Source organism: Meles meles, chromosome 16 (genome assembly GCF_922984935.1).
Source record: "Meles meles chromosome 16, mMelMel3.1 paternal haplotype, whole genome shotgun sequence".
NCBI lineage: Eukaryota > Metazoa > Chordata > Mammalia > Carnivora > Mustelidae > Meles > Meles meles.
Window position 1 is genome coordinate 22,045,059 of NC_060081.1, and position 20,468 is coordinate 22,065,526.

General features: G+C 38.6%; 1 protein-coding gene across 2 annotated transcripts in view; it reads right to left on the reverse strand.

Moving 5' to 3' along the window:
- Positions 1–4,289: 4,289 nt before the first annotated feature.
- Positions 4,290–20,468, reverse strand: part of SOCS5 (suppressor of cytokine signaling 5) — a 62,855-nt gene continuing 46,676 nt past the window's right edge. For both annotated transcript variants that reach the window (XM_045981506.1, XM_045981507.1), the window contains one exon: positions 4,290–6,819. In XM_045981506.1, the coding sequence (XP_045837462.1) occupies positions 5,197–6,807 (1,611 nt within the window). In that variant the 5' untranslated portion in view covers positions 6,808–6,819 and the 3' untranslated portion in view covers positions 4,290–5,196. The remainder of the gene's footprint in view (positions 6,820–20,468) is intronic.

Below are 20,468 nucleotides of genomic sequence, written 5' to 3' on the forward strand. Positions count from 1 at the left end.
TATGTTATCATCTATCTGTATCTATATCTTAAAAACTTTCAAATCTTTTGCTGTAAAAACTCATGAAAAAATAGTGGAAGGGAACATAATAAATGTTAACAGCAGTCACCTCTTGGAAGATTACAAAAATGGAAATTAGGAACGGCAGGGTTGGGGTTGGTGATGGGAAATGATAGAGAAAATGATAATATGGACTGTTTCTTAAATTTGGGAGGCACTGATTCTTTATAATCTTCAGTACTTCCTAATATTCCATAATGGACTTATTTCTCACATAAAAATCTACACTAAGATACACAAGTAATTTGACATGGGAAGCATGACAATCAAATCTGGCATGTATAAAATTTTAAAACTGGGTGCAAGGTTTATGATTTCAGTATTTAAAAACTTCCTGAAAGGCAAAATCCTCTACCTTTTTAGATTTTCAAAAGTATCTAATGGTACAGAATCCTGAATTGACAAATCAAGATAAATGTTACCATAACTCTCCCCCCAAAGAAATACTTAACCCCATGCAAAATTTAGTTGTTGCCATCCTGTCCTCTGGTTTGAAATACTATCCATATAGTGACTCCCCTCTTCCTGCCCCCCCATTCTACATTCATATACCCAACTGCCTGCTCAATGCCATATCTCAACCTATCCAAGGCAGAATCCAATCTACACCCTCCAATTTGCTCCTCTACTGGTTTTCTGAAATCTCAACTAATAGCATTACCATCTTTGTTCAAAACCAGGGTCATTTCTTCCCATCTAATCCATCACCATATTGTCAGCTTCGCCACCAAAAAAGGTATCCCGATTCTGACGTCTCCCTACAACTACCAACCCAGTCCAGGCTCTCACCATCTCTCACCCAGATGACTGTAATAGTCTCCCTTATTTTATCCCACTATAGCCTGTTCCCTATCTACTAGACAAATAGCAAACCCTGTCACTCCCTTGCTTAAAACCCTCCAATGGCTTATCATCACATTCAGAATAAAATCTAAATTCCTTTCTATGGACTCACAGTCCAAGCAGTTAGGCCCTAGCCACTCTACCTTATCACCTGCCATTCCCCACCACGCTCAAAGGACACCAGTCTAACTGCATTCCCTCTCATCACAAAAGCTCATTCCTGCTTGGAGACTAGTTTTCTTGTTCCTTCCTTCAAAATGCTCTTTTCTTTGATCTGCGGGATTTTCTTCTCATCATTCAAGGTCATTATTCCCCAATGACCCTATAACTTTGTTTCGTACCCCAATGTATAACCATCACCTGAGATGGTGACTGGCACGTGGGTCGTCAATAAATATTTGTGAATGGGTGGTTGAAAAGAAGCTAAATATTCAATCAAGCTTCCTGGGCATGAAAACAGTTGTTCCGAATGATCCATACTTTTGCAATGGCAACTCCTTCACCTCACCTCCTCAAAAAGACACCGATAACCAAGCACCTCCCCAAAACCTCCAACCCCAAATCTTCTTAGAATCTGCCTCAATTTAGAAGTCTGTGTTCTGTATGAGCTGTTTGCAAAAACGGGAAACAGAGCCTGAGCCTCACATATATAGAATGTTTATGTATACACACACCAAGCAGCACCGTCCCCTTTGGAGATTTTCACCTGGAAGTCAGCCCTGTGTGTGCATGCGCTGGGCTACAGAATAAGCGGAGAACTGGTGTGAGTCCCCCTGTGTTAACACGCTCCGAGACATGGCTCTGCCATCTCTCCTGGGAGAGTGCTGACTCACTCACAGCCTCTGTGCCTCTACTGAAAAGCAGCTTTATAGTTTTCTTTCTTACAAAAATAAAAAATTAGTCTACTAAGACCAATCTCAATAAAACTGGCCAAACTAGAGTTCAGTGCCAGGTAGCAAAGGCAACTTGAGATAAAAATGAATAGCAACCAGATCAAAATGTCAAGTAAAAAGGCTCATAAACTCTGAATTTTGTCAAAGTTAAGCAAAGAATTCAAGTTTCAATTTTTATGGCTCAAGCCATTATAAATCTTATGTAAACCTTCCAATGGACCAGAAGAACAGGAACAGTTTGTGGAGTATGATTACTTGGGTTCAATTATTGTTGAAGAAATATACATTTAACAATGATTCTTAATAACTATATTTATGTCAAGCTGTTTCTTCAAATATTTTTTACTGTGTTTAGCTAGGAAATACTGATGCATGCTTTCTTGTTGTGAGTGTATTATAAATGTGACTGTATCAGCAAAACTAAACTTTAGGTGTGGCTAATCAAATTTGAATAGTACAAGGATAGTGTGTGTGTGTGTGTGTATACATATATATATATGTATACATATATATATACACACACACACATATATAAAATAAGGCCTCTAAATGATTTTAAATGAGATGGCAATAATATTGTTTAAAGTAATATTAACATCGTATGTGTGTGCATGTGTGTATACAGATATACAGATAGAGAGATAATGAATGAATGAATGAATGAATGCAAGAAAGAATGATAATGGATAGGAATCAGACCAACATTTCCTTGCGTTATTAATTACTTTACTATGAAGATGTGTCCAAACTTCTAAAGACTTTCCTGGTTTGTATTAAAACGCACTTCAAAAAGACCATGAAAACAGATATTTAGTTGACAGGCTACAATGGGATTCAGAAAAAGACACAGTGAATATAGACTATAAGGTGCAATATCATGCTGGTGATTTTTCTTTTTTAAAACGTAAGCCACTAATTTTTTGAGAAAAAAATTTTAAACCAAAGGTTGCATATTAATATTACACACAAACTGAAACATGTGACTTTTAGCACAGTGTATACATGCTTACATAAAACTCAAATATTTACACATTTAAAACAATTTCCATTTAACATATGAAAGTTCTGAAACATAAAAGCATTAATATTTTCTATAAAACTACAATTAGAACATCAATTTGCTACAAGCATATAAAACATCAAGTGCTTTCTTGGAGTTTCAAGTTTCCTCTTTAAAACAAGATCTTGCTTGCATATATAATCTTTCTCCAGTCATCAGTAAGGACTTATTTTTCCCAAGAGATTATCTTCCAGATACATTATAAGCTCAAGAAAAGGGACCCAACAATTATGTGATATAATTAGGTCATAACAACTTGATTGCACATATGCTTTAAAGTAGGTTTGGATGACGTTCTCGAACACTTTGGTATATGTTCTTCAGGGACTTCTATTAGAAATAACGGGAATTTTAAGTCCCCTCAACCCCCATTTTGCTTTAAAAATGGACAAGTCTTTGGTTAAAGTTCTGCATTTTGGGCATTTATGATTAATAAAAATGGTCCCCAAACCAATAAATGGCGCTGATGTGATATTATCAGTTCACAAGACTTCATTTAACTTGTTTCTGATGAAGTGGAAGGCTAAAGATATCCATTTATTATAACACATCATTGATAGTTTCAATCTTCCATTTACAAGCAGAGAAATCAATAGGTGAGTCAGTATTTCTCTGTTCGTTTTGTGTTATAACCTCAACGGTACAGTAACTGCAGTAATTAGAGATACTGTTCCACAGTATATGTGATGACGATTGGAAAGATGTGTAGCATTAAATTTAGAGTTAGCTTACCGAGAGTAAGTCAGTATTAGACTGTACAGTAATTCTGCATTAACTATAGAAGGTTGTCAGGTAATGCTTATTTAAAAACCCCATACCATTCCATTTACAAGAGAAATTGTTGCAAATGTATAAAACAGCAGATATACAAGGAGAACACCAAACATACTTTATTAGCACAAAAAAGCAGCCATAACAAGGCACAGCAAGCAGAAACGTACATTAGCAGTCAAAGGGTTAGTGTTGCGTACAAATATAGCTTTTCTTTTTTGTAGCCTTGGCAATAGCCATCAGGATGTAAAAGAACTTTCTGTAGCAGCAGGTAAGGAAACCAAGGAGCACTCACCAGTGGTACAGAGCACACTAACAAAAAGACACAAGAATGGATATGACTAGTGCAAAATGTCTAGGACAGAACTGTAAATTCAGTTCAATACTAAGAAGCAAACACTAGGACTTGGTATTACTTCCAAAATAGCTCACTCAATTAGTATTGCATAATATTCTAAGTGACAAAAAGGTGCTAAGTAAAGTTATTTACAGATACAACGGTTGTACAGTACCTTTTAAATCTGCAATTAGGGTTTCGGATTTTCCATTAGAAATTAACTGCACTGAAATTCTACAAATTGTACTTAAGCGATTCAGCTACGAGCGTTTACAACAAAGAGCTAAACAGTGCCATCCAAATTGTTCACTGCAGTTTAAAAATCATGTCAACATTAGCAACCACTGCTGTTATCATATACGGACTTGTCTGGGCATCTTCTAGTCTCACGCTCTTCATGGTTCACAAACGCATCATGGGCACAGGAAAAGCTCCAACTTTAACTAATCAACAAGTAGACCACACATACTAACTTAAGAACTCACACACAGGACTACATTGCAGCTCTGCCCAATGTGTTTTATGTTAAAGCACTCATTCAAAATAAAACGAATACCTAAGGCCTTGAAATAAATCTACTACCAACTTTATAGGCCTGAAGTTTTAAAAGCAACTATTTAGAAAACCTGGTTGGCTTAACAGTACCTTTTGCAGAAGAGACAGGAGACTGACTATAAACTCTATCAACACTTAAGTGAACTGCACTCTGCCCTTGTGGCCAGAAAATTGCATTTTTCTTTTTTCTTCAAGGAAGGCAGTCTTTATTTTTTGGACTTCCAAAGCTTGGTTTATAGTAACTACAAACAGCGCTACTTTTGGAAGGTTATAGAAAAATTCTTAGAAAAAATAACAATTTCAAACATTAGTCACACTGTTGAAATACTCTTCCAATATTAATAATTTGTTCTTCAGTAAGAAATAGAATTCTTCATAGCAAATGCCCCCGAGTTGCTTCACTCAATGGCAACAGTCATTACAAACCAAACCGTTCGCTCAACCGACAAAATGCCTTCGCAGCCTTACTGAACACCTGTAGCTCTGTCCTCTGTTGTCTCAAATCGGCACCACATTTATCTGAGGAAGTAACAGCAGATCGCATCTGACAGATACTAACACTAAGCCTACATACTGCACTGAAAGACACCTAACACTGACACGTGTGCTTGCTATAGGTGTACTGTCTGGTGCACAGAAAAGCAGATCTAGTTAATGCCCACTGCGGGCAGGAGAGTCTACTTCGCCTTGACTGGTTCTCGTTCTAACCAGCGAACTCTAACTTTTTGCTTGTAATGATACTCTTTCAAAAAATCCTGCAACATTGATGGTAAAGGAAGCCCATCAATTCCATCATACGTAGTGCATCTACAGATTACTGCACGGCAGATATACTGCAGGCTAAAAGGGAAAGTCCTGTTTAGTGATATAGTAAGCAAAGGTTCAAAAAACATGCAAGAACTGGGATCTTTATAATGTTCCAAAAGTCCTGTTACAGTGGAGGAGTGAAATACACAAGGGTCGTGGGCGTCAAAACTAAAGTTGTGATTCCACTGCTCAATTCGGGCATGCAGGGACCTGTTGTAGCGACGGAAGCTCACAGAGAAGAGGTAGTCCTCTTGCGCAGAGTCCCTGAGCAAGAATGTGCCTTCAGGTTTCCCTTCAAGGAGGGCTTCTGCTTCGTAACGGTCCATCACTCCCCAGTAACAGGGATTCCCTGTAATCTGGAGCAAGTCGGGCACGAGGCAGTGTATGTAATCGATCTGCGTATGGACTTTCCAAGCTCCCTGTCTGCTAATGTGGGCATGGCTGTCTCCAGACACCTGACGTTGCTTCTGCCTACGTGACTGCAGACACAGGGTGGTAGTGTCCTCTTCTGAGTCACAATTAGCTTGTGGAATTGCACTACTGTCCCCACTTACTTCAGTCATTCCAGGAGCTAACTTTGGTCCCAGTTTATATAACGGATTAACCTGTGCGGTGGCTTCAAAGGTATGTATTTGTGCGTTGGGCGGAGGGTCAACCCCCTCTTCAATACTGAGCCGTCTTCTCTCTCGAAGCCTATCTTCTTCATCTTCCGTGGAAACCAAGGATGGATCAAACGTATCAAAAAATGTCGAGTGTGGGCTCACAGGGGCTGTATGCTGTTTAATCAAATGCCATTTTTGGGCTAAATCTGAGCCAGCAGGAAAAGGGCATTTCTCAAGCATTAATTCAGAAAGGTGTATTTTTCTTCTATTAGAAAAGAGGGGTTTTGACTGCTTGCTGTAAGTTCTCATGGGAAAACACAAGCCCACAGTGTCCTGCAACCTCTGTCTCAGAGAGCGGCTCCCCACAGTTCTGTTGGACACACTGTCCATGTCATGCACGGAGCTTACACCATACCGCCTCTCTCTCCTTTGAAGTCCGCTTCGAGTTCTACCGAACTTTTTATCAGTATCCAATGAACTCTGTGTCTTTGTAGAACAGGAATGTTTTTTCTTCCCACCCCACGGAGCATGCCGAGAGTAGGAATCCCTTCTTGCAAGTCTCGCTCCTGGGGTGACACAGGAATCATTATCCTTTTCAATACTTATTTCAACAATCTGAGGAATTTCAGTGGCACAGTTTTGGTTTCTCCTTGAAGAATTCTTGGAAGGGCTTAATCCCAGTTGTAAGGCAATGTTTTCTCTTAAGGGACTGCTTTGTTGCTGAGGAGCTGAGTCTCCTGTACTGACGTTTCTCTCTTTCACAGACAAACATCTATTGGAGTTCATGTCCACATTTTCACTACGGCTCCCTCCCTCGTGACCGAAGAGATTCTGACACCTGTATTTGAAGTTATTCCACATCTTCCCCACTTTATCCATTGATTATAAGATCTAAAGACAAAATAGGAAGAGGAGAAACTGGAGTTAATGTGGTGTGTGCAAACACAACTGACAGCAACCCTCCTCGCCCCGCAATTGGAAATTTTGGTGACGCTGGTCAGGAACCGCCCTCTCCCCGCCACCCGACCACTGCCCTGCTGAAACGAGGAGGCAGATACTCCTGGGAGCTGCTGATAGTCCTAAGGTCGCCGGCCCTCTGGCCTCTCGCAGCACTCAGGGCACCATTAGTCAGGCCAGTCCTCACTCCCCATTTCCTTTCAGGTGGAATACCCAGCTCTCATGGGAAAGGAAACAAATCCTCTCAATTAAACTCTGGGTTCTTTTTCCCATGCATCAACCTAATTTCATCATGACACTGATTTCTGTGTCCTTACTACAAATAATTCGGGCACTGCCTCAAGTATTACCAAGGGAAAATATGTTCTGTATTGCTGAAATGGATCTGTATTCCACTGCTTCAAAGCTGAAATCAGGACATTGTGAAACACATCAAAATTAGTTCAAAAATCCTGAGGTAGTATTCTTCCCTATTTCACTTACCAACTGCTATATTGCACTCATCTGGCAATCTAAACCTTACAGATCAATCACTTGTGAAAATTCAGTACCTTCCCTCCCTACTCTGCAATATATTAAAATTTTTCTGTGATTTTAAAGAAGCAGTTTGAGTAGAAAGGCAAATTAGGAGGAAATAAAGAAAATATTTAGATTTAAATGGAAAGGTGTCTTTTAGCTTCCCAATTCTTTATCCCGGAAGAGTGTGGAAATAATAAGGTAACAGAAAAGGCTATGATACTTAAGTAATTAAGAAAATAAAACAAAAAATATGCATTTGGGCATCTTTTATTTTTGCTCCTTAAAAAAAAAAAAAAGACTGAGAGCAGATTATTGCACTTCACAAATAACTTTACGACTTTAACAAAGACTGGCTCATTCAATAAAAGTCAACATTCTAGAAGAAATAGAAAAATGTAAACTTAAAGTTCAGCTGGCTTTTTGTCACAACAGAACAGCAGATTTTTTTTTTTAAAATCTCTCTTTCTATTTTGTCATTTAATAAGTATGGCACTTCCCCTCCGCCCAATTTTTTGTTCATGGTTATTATCTCATCATGTACTACTTTTCAGTTTAGAATTAGTACTGGAAAACTGTGGATTTTTTTTTTTTTTTTTAACAGCGATGAGAGGCATTAGAGCTGATTCTCCCATTGCTGTGACTAATATTCTTTGTGATAAATACTTGGATTTTCAAGACATTGACTAGGGTTAAGACAACAATAAAAAATAAACTTTATGTATTTCGCTTTAGTTTCTTACGGAAAGGGCTCCTGGACATAATGCCAACATAGAGAATTTACGTCTATGAAATCATAAAATACACCTTCAGATTATTCTTCATTACAAGCATATGGCTAGGTATATCGGAGTTTGCATGGTAGGTGGTATATATATTCTACTATAATCTGTTAGATGGATTGGATTTAAATCTTTAAATCTTAATAAACTCTACCAGAACATCAGCCTCCTCCCCTTTGCAAATATCTTTTTTGTATACTTTTTTTGAAGTTTACGCTATTTGAACATGACATGACTTCTTTTTTTTTTTTTTTTTTTTTTTTAAAGATTATTTATTTATTTATTTGACAGAGAGAGATCACAAGCAGGCAGAGAGGCAGGCAGAGAGAGAGTGAGAGGGAAGCAGGCTCCCCGTGGAGCGGAGAGCCCGATGCGGGACTCGATCCCAGGACCCTGAGATCATGACCTGAGCCGAAGGCAGCGGCCCAAACCACTGAGCCACCCAGGCGCCCCATGACATGACTTCTTGTTATCACTTCTTCTTACACATGGGGTTAATCCCTGCCTTATTCTTGATGACTCCAACATCTTCGTAGATGTACTCTTCCAATATCCTCAGTCCCTTCTAATCTACTTTCCTTTTCAGTTCTTTCTTTCTTTAAGATTGTATTTATTTATTTGACAGAGAGAGCAGGGGCAGGGGGAGCGGCAGGCAGATGGAGGAGAAGCAGGCTCCCTGCTGAGCAGGGAGCCCAATGTGGGACTCTATCCCAGGAACCTGGGATCATGATCCAAGCAGAAGGCAGACGCTTAACTGACTAAGCCACCCAGGTGCCCCTCAGTTCTTTATTTTTAAGCTACTTTTTTATCGTTACCTAATTCATACATTTATACAGGCCCATCTTGGAGATAATATTATAGGTCTGGTTCCAGACTATGAAATAAAGTGAGTACTGAAATAAAGCAGGTCAAATGAATTTTCTGGTTTCCCAGTGCACAGAAATGTCTACACTACACCGTGGTCTATTAAGTGTTCAATAGTAGAAGATTAAAAAAAAAAAAAGTATATACCTTATTAAAAAATGCTTTATTGCTGAAAAATGCTAACCAGTTTTCAATAAGTTGCAATCACCATAGATCACCATAACAAATATAATAGCAATAATAATAATGAAAAAGCTTTAAATATTCCAAGAATTACCAAAATGGGGCACAGAGACATTAAATGAGCCAGTGCTGCTGGAAATAACAGCACTGACAGAGATACTGGACAATACATCAGACCTTCACACTAAAACACGCAGTATCTGCGAGGCGCAATAAAGTGGAATGTGATAAAATGAAGTGTCCTGCAGTCTCAAAGTATAAGGTTCTACACAGACAGCAGCAATGCCTGCCACTCCTTTCCATCTTTGATTCTACTCCCAAGGACTGAAGGAAAATAAGTTCAGTATCCCAGCAATTCCTCGTCTCCTGTCCTGGGACCTGGGCCTTCTTTTTATATTCACTGTGTCCTTTCCACTGCCCCCGTCCCTCCCTTCTGAAAGGCCTTTTGTTAGACAGTAGACCTCTTAGATTCATCTTCTGATTGTATAGATTTTCTTCTCAATATGGCATTTTTTCTCTTCTACTGTCTGGAAGATTTCTTTGGTATCACTTCACAACACTTCTGCTGCACTTAGAATGTTTCCTATCACAGCTTTAATTTCTAAGACTGTTTTCTTATTCTCTGAATGTCCTTTTTAATAACATCTATTCTAATTTCTTGGATGAATATCACATTTCTCAGAAGATACAAATTTTTCAAATGTTTTGTTCTTTTTTTAAACATTTATATATTTTTATCTGTTTCTTCCTTTTTTCTCCTTAAATCTTTAGGGTTTTTTGTTTGTTTTTGTTCTTGTTTTTTAAGAGGCTTTCCACAAGGGTCTGATGAGCCCCAGCTGTCTATCACGGCTGATCAGAAGCTCTGTCTGCATGGTTGCACAGGTGGTTGGGTAAGGTAACTGTCAATTGGCTGGCTTTCCCACAAGGTGATGAGAGGCAGTGAGTTGTTTTTTTTAATTAGGAAATCCACAAAAGTCAGGATCTGTAAGTCTTAACTCCTGGCTTTTTTTTTTCCTAAAGATTTTATTTATTTATTCATGAGAGAGAGAGAGAGAGAGAGACTGGCAGAGGCAGAGGGAGAAACAGGCTCCCTGCTGAGCAGGGAGCCCAATGGGGAACTCCATCCCAGGATCCTGGGATCATGACCTGAGCTGAAGGCAGAAGCTTAACTGACTGAGTCACTCGGGTGCCCCTCTCCTGGAGGTTTATCCCAGAGGGAAACATTCCAATTTCTTCTCTGGGCCATACAGTTGACTGCCATGTTCTGAGAAGAGGGCAAGGGGAATGGTAGGGTTTTAACCACAACATTTCAGACTTTTGCTTAGTTTCTATTTTTCAAAAGGTGTTCTTATTTTCAAAAGAAAATAAGCTCTGACTGACCCTCTTAGATACATTTCTCCAAGCTCTACCTCTAGTTTTAATCCAAGGTAAAAGAGCAACAGTCAGGATCCTGAGCATACAGACTGAACAAGCACCCCAGTGTTCCGCTTTATACTTCACCTTCACCTTCTGAATGAACCGGTTCCTCTCATGTCTGAGCCAGCAATATAAACTGCTTTGCTTCCTTTTAACATCCTCATTTGCAAGCATTTATATCGTTTTCTCCATTCTGTTAATTTCTAGCTACCTGCCTCTACCAAAAATTTGTTAGCCCATTAGGCTTACTTCTTGGGGGTTTATGCTTTATTATTTTTTTTATTCCTTTAATTTTAGTGGGGTTCAAGGAATAAGTAGAGTTAAAATGCCAACGTTCAATCGGACATTTAACTGGAAAGTCCCCTTTATACTATTAAAGAGAGTGAATAGTACACCACACAGAAACTACCCTCTGCCCCGATGAGTGATTCTTTCCAAATGGAGAAATAGCAATCTCCCCCCCCCCCACCAGGGTGAGGGATCCACACAATAAACACTGGCTACATAATAAATCACCTGGAAGGCTTCTGAAACTACCTGATACACAAGCCCCTCCCAAGAGACTGTGATTTCACTGGTCTGGAGATGGGTCTGGACACTGCTGTTTGTTTTTGTTTTTGTTTTTTTAAATAAGCTCTTTGGGTGATTCTACAGTAGAGAAGGAAAACCACTGACTAAGGATACTCCAGCCACGGCTCCAATGGTAGCTCTGAAAGAGAGAAGTAAAAAGGACACTGCTCCGGGGCAGTTGGCAGGATGTGAGTAGTTCTAAATAAACTACCTACCACAATCTCATCACTGTTTCTCTTGGTCTTATTTTTGCCATGGACCCAAGAGGCCTGCAGAGTCTTAAGAAAGACTGTCTACAGCAGTGCTTCTACAACCATCCAGAATGAAGAGGCAAGTTCTTTTTTTAATTTCGCAGACCAATTCTTTTGCAAGACAAATATAAATTAGGAAAAATGAAATGTAAAAAAAGACATTTGAAATAAAGTGCCAATTTTCTTATTAGACTGAACAGAAATGAAATAACTATCAAATAGCTATAAAATTTTTCAAATGCTTACTTTTAATCTCTATACTTAATTTGTCAGAGACTGGCAACAAACTGTACACGTTCATGGATGGCCCTTGATCTGAACAGCTCTCATCTGGAGCATGCTGTCCAAGACATGCGGTCACTGAGCCCCTGAAATGTGGCTTGTGCCACATACTGAAATGACTAATAGTTTGTATATAATTGGCTAAATACATTACTGAAATTAATTTCTCTGCTTTTTGCTTTTTAAATATGGCTACTAAAAGATTAAAAATTACATGTATGGTTCAAATTGTAATTCTATTGGCCGGTACTGATCTAGATCGGGGGTCAACAAACCACAGCCCAAGTGGACAAATCTGGCTTATGGCCTGTTTCTGCACGGACCCCAGCCAAGAATGGTTTTTACATTTTTAAAGGGATTAAAAAAAAAACAAAACAAGCAACCCACAAAGAACATTCGACAGAGACCACATGTAGCCTGCAAAGCCTAAAATATTTTCTATCTGGCTTCTTACAGAGGAAAGTTTGCTGACCCTAGTCTAAAGTATGTAAGATTATAAACCATACCGCTGTCGACACAGAAGCCTCTCTTCTTCACATTTATAAGATAAATTCCAGGGCAATTTACAGATATTTGATAAGCAGACCATACCTGAAAGACGACTGTCCATTTTAGTTTTGTAGAAGTTGTATAAACAAGTGGGACCTGCGGAAAACACGTGTATGTGCCAGGTTACAGAAGGCAGTTTCTGACTCTGAACCTGTGGTGCAGTTTCACAGAGCATGAAATTCCGTGTATTCTCCAATCCTCATCTCTGCTGTGAGACTGCATTGTGACAGAATATTCCAATTTAAAGAGGACTATTATGCTTCCACATCCCTTGGGGACAGAAAGCTGCCTTTCCTTAACGTGGGGAATGCCGTGTGGGTGGCTGTGATACTGCAAAGAAGAAAACACTGACACAATTCACAGAAAAGTCCAAGTAAGAAGAATCAGGAAGGCACTTCCACAATCTTAATATTTACAATGTCAGTTTTGAGGTTCTTTGGTTTGGTTTGTTATTAAATTTTTGGAAAGCGTATTCAGCTCAAACCTTTTGAGACCTAACTTACAAGTCTAGTACTTCAGGGTTTTATATGAAGTCACACAAGACTTAAAAAAGTGTTAAATTTCAAAGGTACTAATTCTAGAATATAGATGCAACAGCCATTACAAGCTTTCACATTTCTACACCGGCACAGCTACCCTTAAAACTATTCAAAGCAAATTTTTAAAAAATCACCGCTTCCTCCAAGGACTATCATAATTTAAAACTGGTTTTGTAACTGTTGTAAGTTGAACAGTTTTTGTTGAAAAATGATACCTGACAGGATAAGCTACAAATCAAAATTATGGAAAATTAGGGGCACCTGGGTGGCTCAGTAGGTTAAACCTCTGCCAGGGTCCTGGGATTGAGCCCCGCATCTTGCTCTCTGCTCAGCAGGGAGCCTGCTTCCCTCTCTCTCTCTCTCTGCCTGCCTCTCTGCCTACTTGTGAGCTCTGTCAAATAAATAAATAAAATCTTTTGTAAAAAATTATGGAACAAGATGGGATTGGGAGGGAGACAACCCATAAATGACTCTTAATCTCACAAAACAAACTGGGGGTTGCTGGGGGGAGGTGGGGGTGGGAGAGGGGGAGGGGGTTATGGACATTGGGGAGGGTATGTGCTATTGTGAGTGCCTTGGGTGTGTAAACCTGGCGATTCACAGACCTGTACCCCTGGGGATAAAAATACATCATATGTTTATAAAAAAAAAAAATTGGAAGGGGAGGCAAACCATAAGAGACTATGGACTCTGAAAAACAACCTGAGGGTTTTGAAGGGTCAGGGGTGGGAGGTCGGGGGAACAGGTGGTGGGTAATAGGGAGGGCACGTTTTGCATGGAGCACTGGGTGTTGTGCAAAAACAATGAATACTGTTAAGCTGAAAAAAATAAATAAATTTAATTAAAAAAATTATGGAAAATTAGAGGTCAAATTCCATTACTATAAACATTTACATATATAAAAAAATAAGGACTATAGGCAATGGCCCTCTTCATGCCAAGTAGTATCTTTTACAAAATTTCCACAGAAAAAAATAATTGAAACAGTTCCTGGAGTTCATTTCAACGGGACTTAATCCATACTTTATTAGAAATCAATTAAATTCAACAAGTTTTAAGACTACATGGCCTGCCACAGTGGTAAAGAGGAGGACTGTAACCCAACCTACAGCCCTCTTCTCCTCTGAGTCCATCTTAATTCTTTAGCCATGGTAATTCCTGTCCAGTGAAAAGTCTCAGTCACACAGACACATGGATTGACTGAAGTCTTTCTGCGCCAACTTCAGTCAGGTATGAGAGGCAGTTTAGAAGATACAAGTTTTAAATGATATTTTGGTGGTACTTTCAATAATTTTTAGAAAAAGATAATATAATATTTAATATTAAGAGTGAGCCAGAAATCCAGGGATGCATGGTTGTCATAGCTATAGTCCCTTAAAGAATCTGAGAACCACTTGGGCTTTTTAAAATGTTACTTTATTTATTGATTTATTTATTGACTTATTGGCAAGGGGGAGAGAGGAAAAGGGAAGGGAGGGGAGGAGGCAGCGGAGAGGGAGAGAGAATCTCAAGAAGGCTCCACACACAGCATGGAGCCCAACACGGACCTTGATCTCACAGCTCTGAGAACATGACCTGAGCATGAGGAATTGGACACTTAATTCAATGAGCCACCCAGATGCCTCCAAAATGTTATTTAACTGTTACTTATACACTCTATTGTGACATGGTCTGTATTATCTAACTGGATGCGTATTTACTTTTTATACTGCTATCTAATATTATGCTCAATTGTATACAATTACTCTCTTGTGGGTAATAAATGGTCATATAAGTTACTTCATATAGTTTATACTTTTACAACACACACAATGTATTGATACAGTAGACCATGTACATGTGCACGCAAAAAAGGTGAGGCCCAATGATCTACTACACCCAGATATTCCTGTTCTCATGGGTTGAGTTATACTTTTACTGAGTTAATTATGTTAGCTTCCAAAACAGTTCATGTTATTTATACTTATTATTGTAATTATGTGATTTGTTAATCAACCTAATGAAATGTGGAGGAGTGGGAGACTGTGTTGAATGACTTTGAAATAGTGAATAAAAAGGGAGATACCCATTATATGTTAAAGATAAAAAATAAAATTAAGTAAAATAAGAAAAAAAAGGGCAATACCCCTGTTGAATTAGGCATAAGCAAGAAAACAGTAAAACAAAACAAAACAAAATCCCAATTAGAAAAAATACTGCAAGGAATACTACAAGGAATTCTAAAGTCAGAATGCATCATAAGAGTTTGAATGTTTGTTCTACTTAAAGAACCCAAACTGGAATCTTAGACGATACATTGCGGGTGTGGTTTCTACAAGGAAAGCAATATACAACTGCAACTAGTGAGTCTACTCTCAAAGAAAAGATCTTGGCTCCTTAATAAAAAATCGGACAAATGAACATGCAGTCTTATTCTTGAAGTTAGAGTAAAATATTTAAGGTATATATCTCTTTTTCTATATCCCTTCTTGCTTTATTAGACTTTGCAGACTACTAGTCTTAATTGAATCAGATAAGAGGTCTTCCTCAATAACCATTTATAGTAGTACCAGCAGGGTGTAGTACAAAGTCCTAAAAGTACAGAGACATGACCTAGTTTAAGGGATGGTGAGCAAAGATGACCTCTCTCTGAGGAGGTGATATTTCAAAATTCTGTCCTGAAGGATGAATTAGGACTGTGTTTTACAGGCAGAGGGAACAGCATTGCAAACTAGCCCAGGCAGGAATGGGCATAGCCTGAAAAATGGCTAAATGAACAGAGACTAGCAAGTGAATGGAAGAATGCACAGGTGAGGCTGAAGGGGTAAGCTTTGGCATCCAGGATCAGAGAACAAGAGAATGCTAATGCTGCCCTGAAGACTACTGCAGTGTATACACGTAAGAGCTTGACTGGACAGTGAAAGTGAAGATGGATATGGAATGTTAAGAAGTCAAATCTATAGATTAATGATTGACTGGAAACTGAGGAATGAAGAAGAGACAGGTGTCAAAAACAAAACAAAACAAAAAAACCCTGCCAAGTGTCTGGCTTGGGAAAATGGGTGAATGGACGCGCTATTTCAGAGACAGGAAACACAACAGACAGAGCAATTTGGGAAGTGAGGGGTTGGAGAAAGTAACTATTTTCAAGTTAGGAAATGCTGCAGTTGAGACCGTCATTGCGATATCTAAGTGAAGCCTCATTGGTCCATTAGCGTAGATTCATATAATGGTTTACTACATAGTAGGCATGACCAACTACAGCTGTTTGTATCTACGTGTGAATCTCAAAAGCAAAATGCTTAGAGAAAGAAACAATATAGTCGATATGACATTATGAACAAATTTACTTTAAAAAAAAAAAAGGATTTTATTTGCTTATTTGAGAGAGAGCATGAGCAGGGGGAGCGGCAAAGGGGGAGCGGAGGAAGAGAGAGACAAGCAGACCCCTTCACTGAGCAGGAAGCCCCGTGCCGGCCTTGATACCATGACCCGGAGATCATGCCCTGAGCCGAAGTCAGATGCTTAAATGACTGAGCCACCCAGGTGCCCCTGAGTTAATTTACCTTTTAATCAGGCAAATCCCTGTCTTTAGGCATACATGGATAAATAATAAAATTGTAAAAACCAAGAAAATGGCTTCCTATGGAAGGGAAGGATAGATAAAGAGTTAGGAAGAGGCACTCAAACACTTCTAAAACACTGAGGGAGGCAGTGTACTTGGCTGGGTCAGCAGGTGAAGCATGCAACTCTTGATCTCAGGGTCATGAGTCCAAAACCTTGGGCTGGGCATGGAGCCTACTTAAAAAAATAAAAGAATAAAAAATAAAAGAATAAATAAAAAACAAAACACTGATAATTTTCTATTTCTTAGCCTGGGTAACAGGTACGTGGTTTCGCTTATTAACTATTCTTTAGACTGATTTAAGTTTTATTCATTCTTTTCTGTGCATGACACACTGCATAATAAGAAAAATTTAAATTATGCAGGTCACATTTTGACCACAATGGGAATAACCAAATATTAAACAAAACAACCACTAGGAAAATATAAAGCTCACAACTCAAGTAAAAGAGGGAGCCAAAACTGCAAAGTATAGGCCATTTAGAAAACTGCATATTCATATATTGGGGATTTTTCTTCTACATGTCAATTTGGTGATCTTTATTAAAATGATTACTTTGTATTTGGCAATTACATATTCTACACTAGATGATTACCCCAAAGCAGGCAAAGTTAACAACAACAGAAAAACCCAACAACAGTACAAAATTTTAAGCAGATTTCTCCAATGTGGTACAGGGGTCAGCAATCTTTTTCTGAAAAGGGCCATATAAGAAGTAAGTGTTTTAGGCTTTCCAGGCCATTCGTTCTCTATGGCATCTGCTGAATTCTGCCATTATAGCCTGAACACAGCCACAGAAAATAAGTACATGAGTAAGTATGACTGCATGTCAATAAAACTTTATTTGTGGTTAGGGAAATTCAAATTTCATGTAATTTTCACTTGCTTTTTTTTTTTTTTTAAGATTTTATTATTCATTTGACAGAAATCACAAGTAGGCAGAGAGGCAGGCAGAGAGAGAGGAAGGGAAGCAGGCTCCCTGCTGAGCAGAGAACCCGACCCAGGGCTTGATCCCATGACCCTGAGATCATGACCTGAGCTGAAGGCAAAGGCTTTAACCTACTAAGCCATCCAGGCACCCCTAATTTTCACTTGTTACAAAATTCCTTTTCTTCTGATTTTTTTTCAACCATTTAAAAATATAAAATCATCCTTACCTCACTGGCTGTACAAAAACAAGTGGCAAGCCAGATCTAGCCTCTAGGTCATTGTTTACCAACTTCTTATATGACACATTATAACACTTTTTATATTACATTAACTAAAACTAGTGGTCATTCATTCTATGGAACAATTTAGGGAAACGATAGTCTAAGAAGATCATTTTAAGTATGTAATGATAAAGGTATATGGATGGTTCCTAGAGCATAAGAGTGGAGTAAGTACAAACTATTTCTTATAAAAATGAAACACATACATTATGAAAGAGTTGCAGCACTACATAAACTACTGAAAAGTCTAACCTCACCTGAAATTCCACTGCCCCTGCCCCAAGAGAGGACCACTGTTATCTGTTAGTATGTGTTCTCTCTCTCTCTCTCTTTTTTAAGATTTTATTTATTTGAGAGAAAGTGAGAGAGTGAGCAAGCACATGTGGGGATGATGGGGGAAAAGCAGAGGCAGAGGGAGAAGAGGACTCCCAACTGAGCAGGGAGCCAATGCTCCATCCCAGGACCCTGGGACCATGACCTGAGCCAAAGGCGGATGCTTAACCAACTGAACCACACAGGTACCCTAGTATGTGTTCTCTTTTGTGCAAGAGGCTGTATATAAGATTCTTTTACAATTAAAAAAACTTCTTCGGGGCCACCCAGGTGGCTCAGTGGGTTAAGCCTCTGCCTTCGGCTCAGGTCATGATCTCAGGGTCCTGGGATCAAGCCCATCAGGCTCTCTGCTCAGTGGGGAGCCTGTTTCTCCCCTCTCTCTGCCTGCCTCTCTGCCTACTTGTGACCTCTCTCTCTGTCAAATAAATAAATAAAATATTTTAAAAAAAAAACCTTCGTCTTTATGGCTATATCCCTCCCCATTTCTTGAAAAATGTATTTTTTTTAAATTAGCTATGTCAGAGATAGGATCAGACAAGTAAAAGAGAAAAATGCCTGGCAGCTATGTTTTTTAAACTGACAAATCCAAGAGTCTTTGAAGTAAGCAATAAAACAAACATAAAAAGCTGAAACCAACAACAGGCAAACATCTAGAAAGCTGAAAACAGTAGTAATAATGATGATGACACTGATGGCTGAGGATATGATTTCCATTACTGAACGCTAACCATGTGCCAGGTACTGACATAAAAACTTTACTTCTTCTGACAGCCCTGTGAGTAAAAATGCTCTCAATTTTATAGATGTAGAAATTAATACAACTGAGAGATTAGTAATACCCTGGGGGTGAGTTTCTTCTATTATTATCAGACTGTTCAGGTTTTCTCTCTTCTTGAATACAGCTTAGACCTGTACACTAACACCTCTATGTCCAAGAAGTGCTGTTACAAAGCTCTTTTAAAATCTCAAGGAATACATCATTTCTATATTTTTGTAACTATCATAGAGCAAGAAAAGGATGGAACTGATATTAAAAGCTGACAAAGCTAGCACATACATACTCAAAAGAGAATTACTAGCTGTTCCATTTTGGTTGTAATGAGTGGAACAATACTCTGGCCAAAAGAATGTGGAGCAAAAGGTCTATTCATAGGCTTGCTGTGAATATTCTGCTGTCTATTCTATGCCTATGAATGAATAAAATCTTAAAAAAAAAGTGGGTTTGAAACCACATGCCTAATTTTAAGGGATGAAGCTTAAGAAGTTCTTATACTATTTTCTGCATATTAAGAGAAATACAATAGTCCATTTAAAAAAAAGGGAAGAAAAAGGGGACATCAAATTAAGATTCAAGTCATAGCATTAGACTGCATTAATACCTTTCCCCAGAAGATAATTTAAGGGCTATTTCAAAAAAATAAATAAATAAATAAAATTTGCATCTCCGTTTCTCAAATTTTACTCATACAATTCTAACTTCCAGTGTAGGAGGGCACTCCAGGCCGTCAAAATCCAATTATTAAACCAAATCACTTGCAGAGACACTTGCCTACTTTTTGCTCCCAGGAACAACAGCACAGGCATGAGACAGTCTAAGTGGAAATAGGGGAGGCCAGGAGGTTCAATTCCAGCTTTACCACTTCAGACTGCTGTGAACTTGATGTATTCATACTGGATGAAATCCTGAACCAAATTTCCCTCCTGGTAAAATGAAGATAACAACACCTACCTCTTGGGTTGGGTATGAGGGTTTGAAGCCACATCTATTAAAGCCTTTGACACATGACACACTCAAAAGACAGGAGGCTTCAAAAATGTTACCAGTAGTATCTAGCATAGAACTTTAGCTTTTCTTTCTTTTAAAAAATAATTATCCTATTCAGTTTTGGGTCATGACAAAATATTGGTATTTTCCAATGTACAGTATCTGTCAGATTGCAAATTCTATTAACCATTTAAACTTCTATATGATTTCCTAGGAAACACTACAGGGATTTCAATGTTCCATAGCAGCTGAAGCTATAGTTCATCTACAGCCTAAATGAAGCATAGTTAATCTGTATAGTGTTGGGCAAGGCCCAGGAACATAGTCCTCATTCTTTTTTTTTTTTGCTCCAGAATTCCTTCTTAGTCTATAAAAAGGGTACCACATTTAAATTTACCATACAGATACTGCACACTAGAGAAGCATAAAATCCTAATAAGTTATACTTCATTTTCTATGGAGAAAGTATCTTATGTAATAAACTAACAAATATACCATTCACTGAAACGCATCTTATCTGGCTGGCATTATTGGCAGAGTGTGGTGGAACACAAGGAACATATGCTTCAGCTTCAGAGAAGCCAAAAATCAAATTCAAGCACTCTGCTAGCTGTGTGAAATCTAAGTCTCAGCGTTTCCATCTAAAAATAAGAACAATTACCTTCTCTTACACGGGTTTCTAAGAGGATAACACGATATAAGGAGAGTACAGCTGAA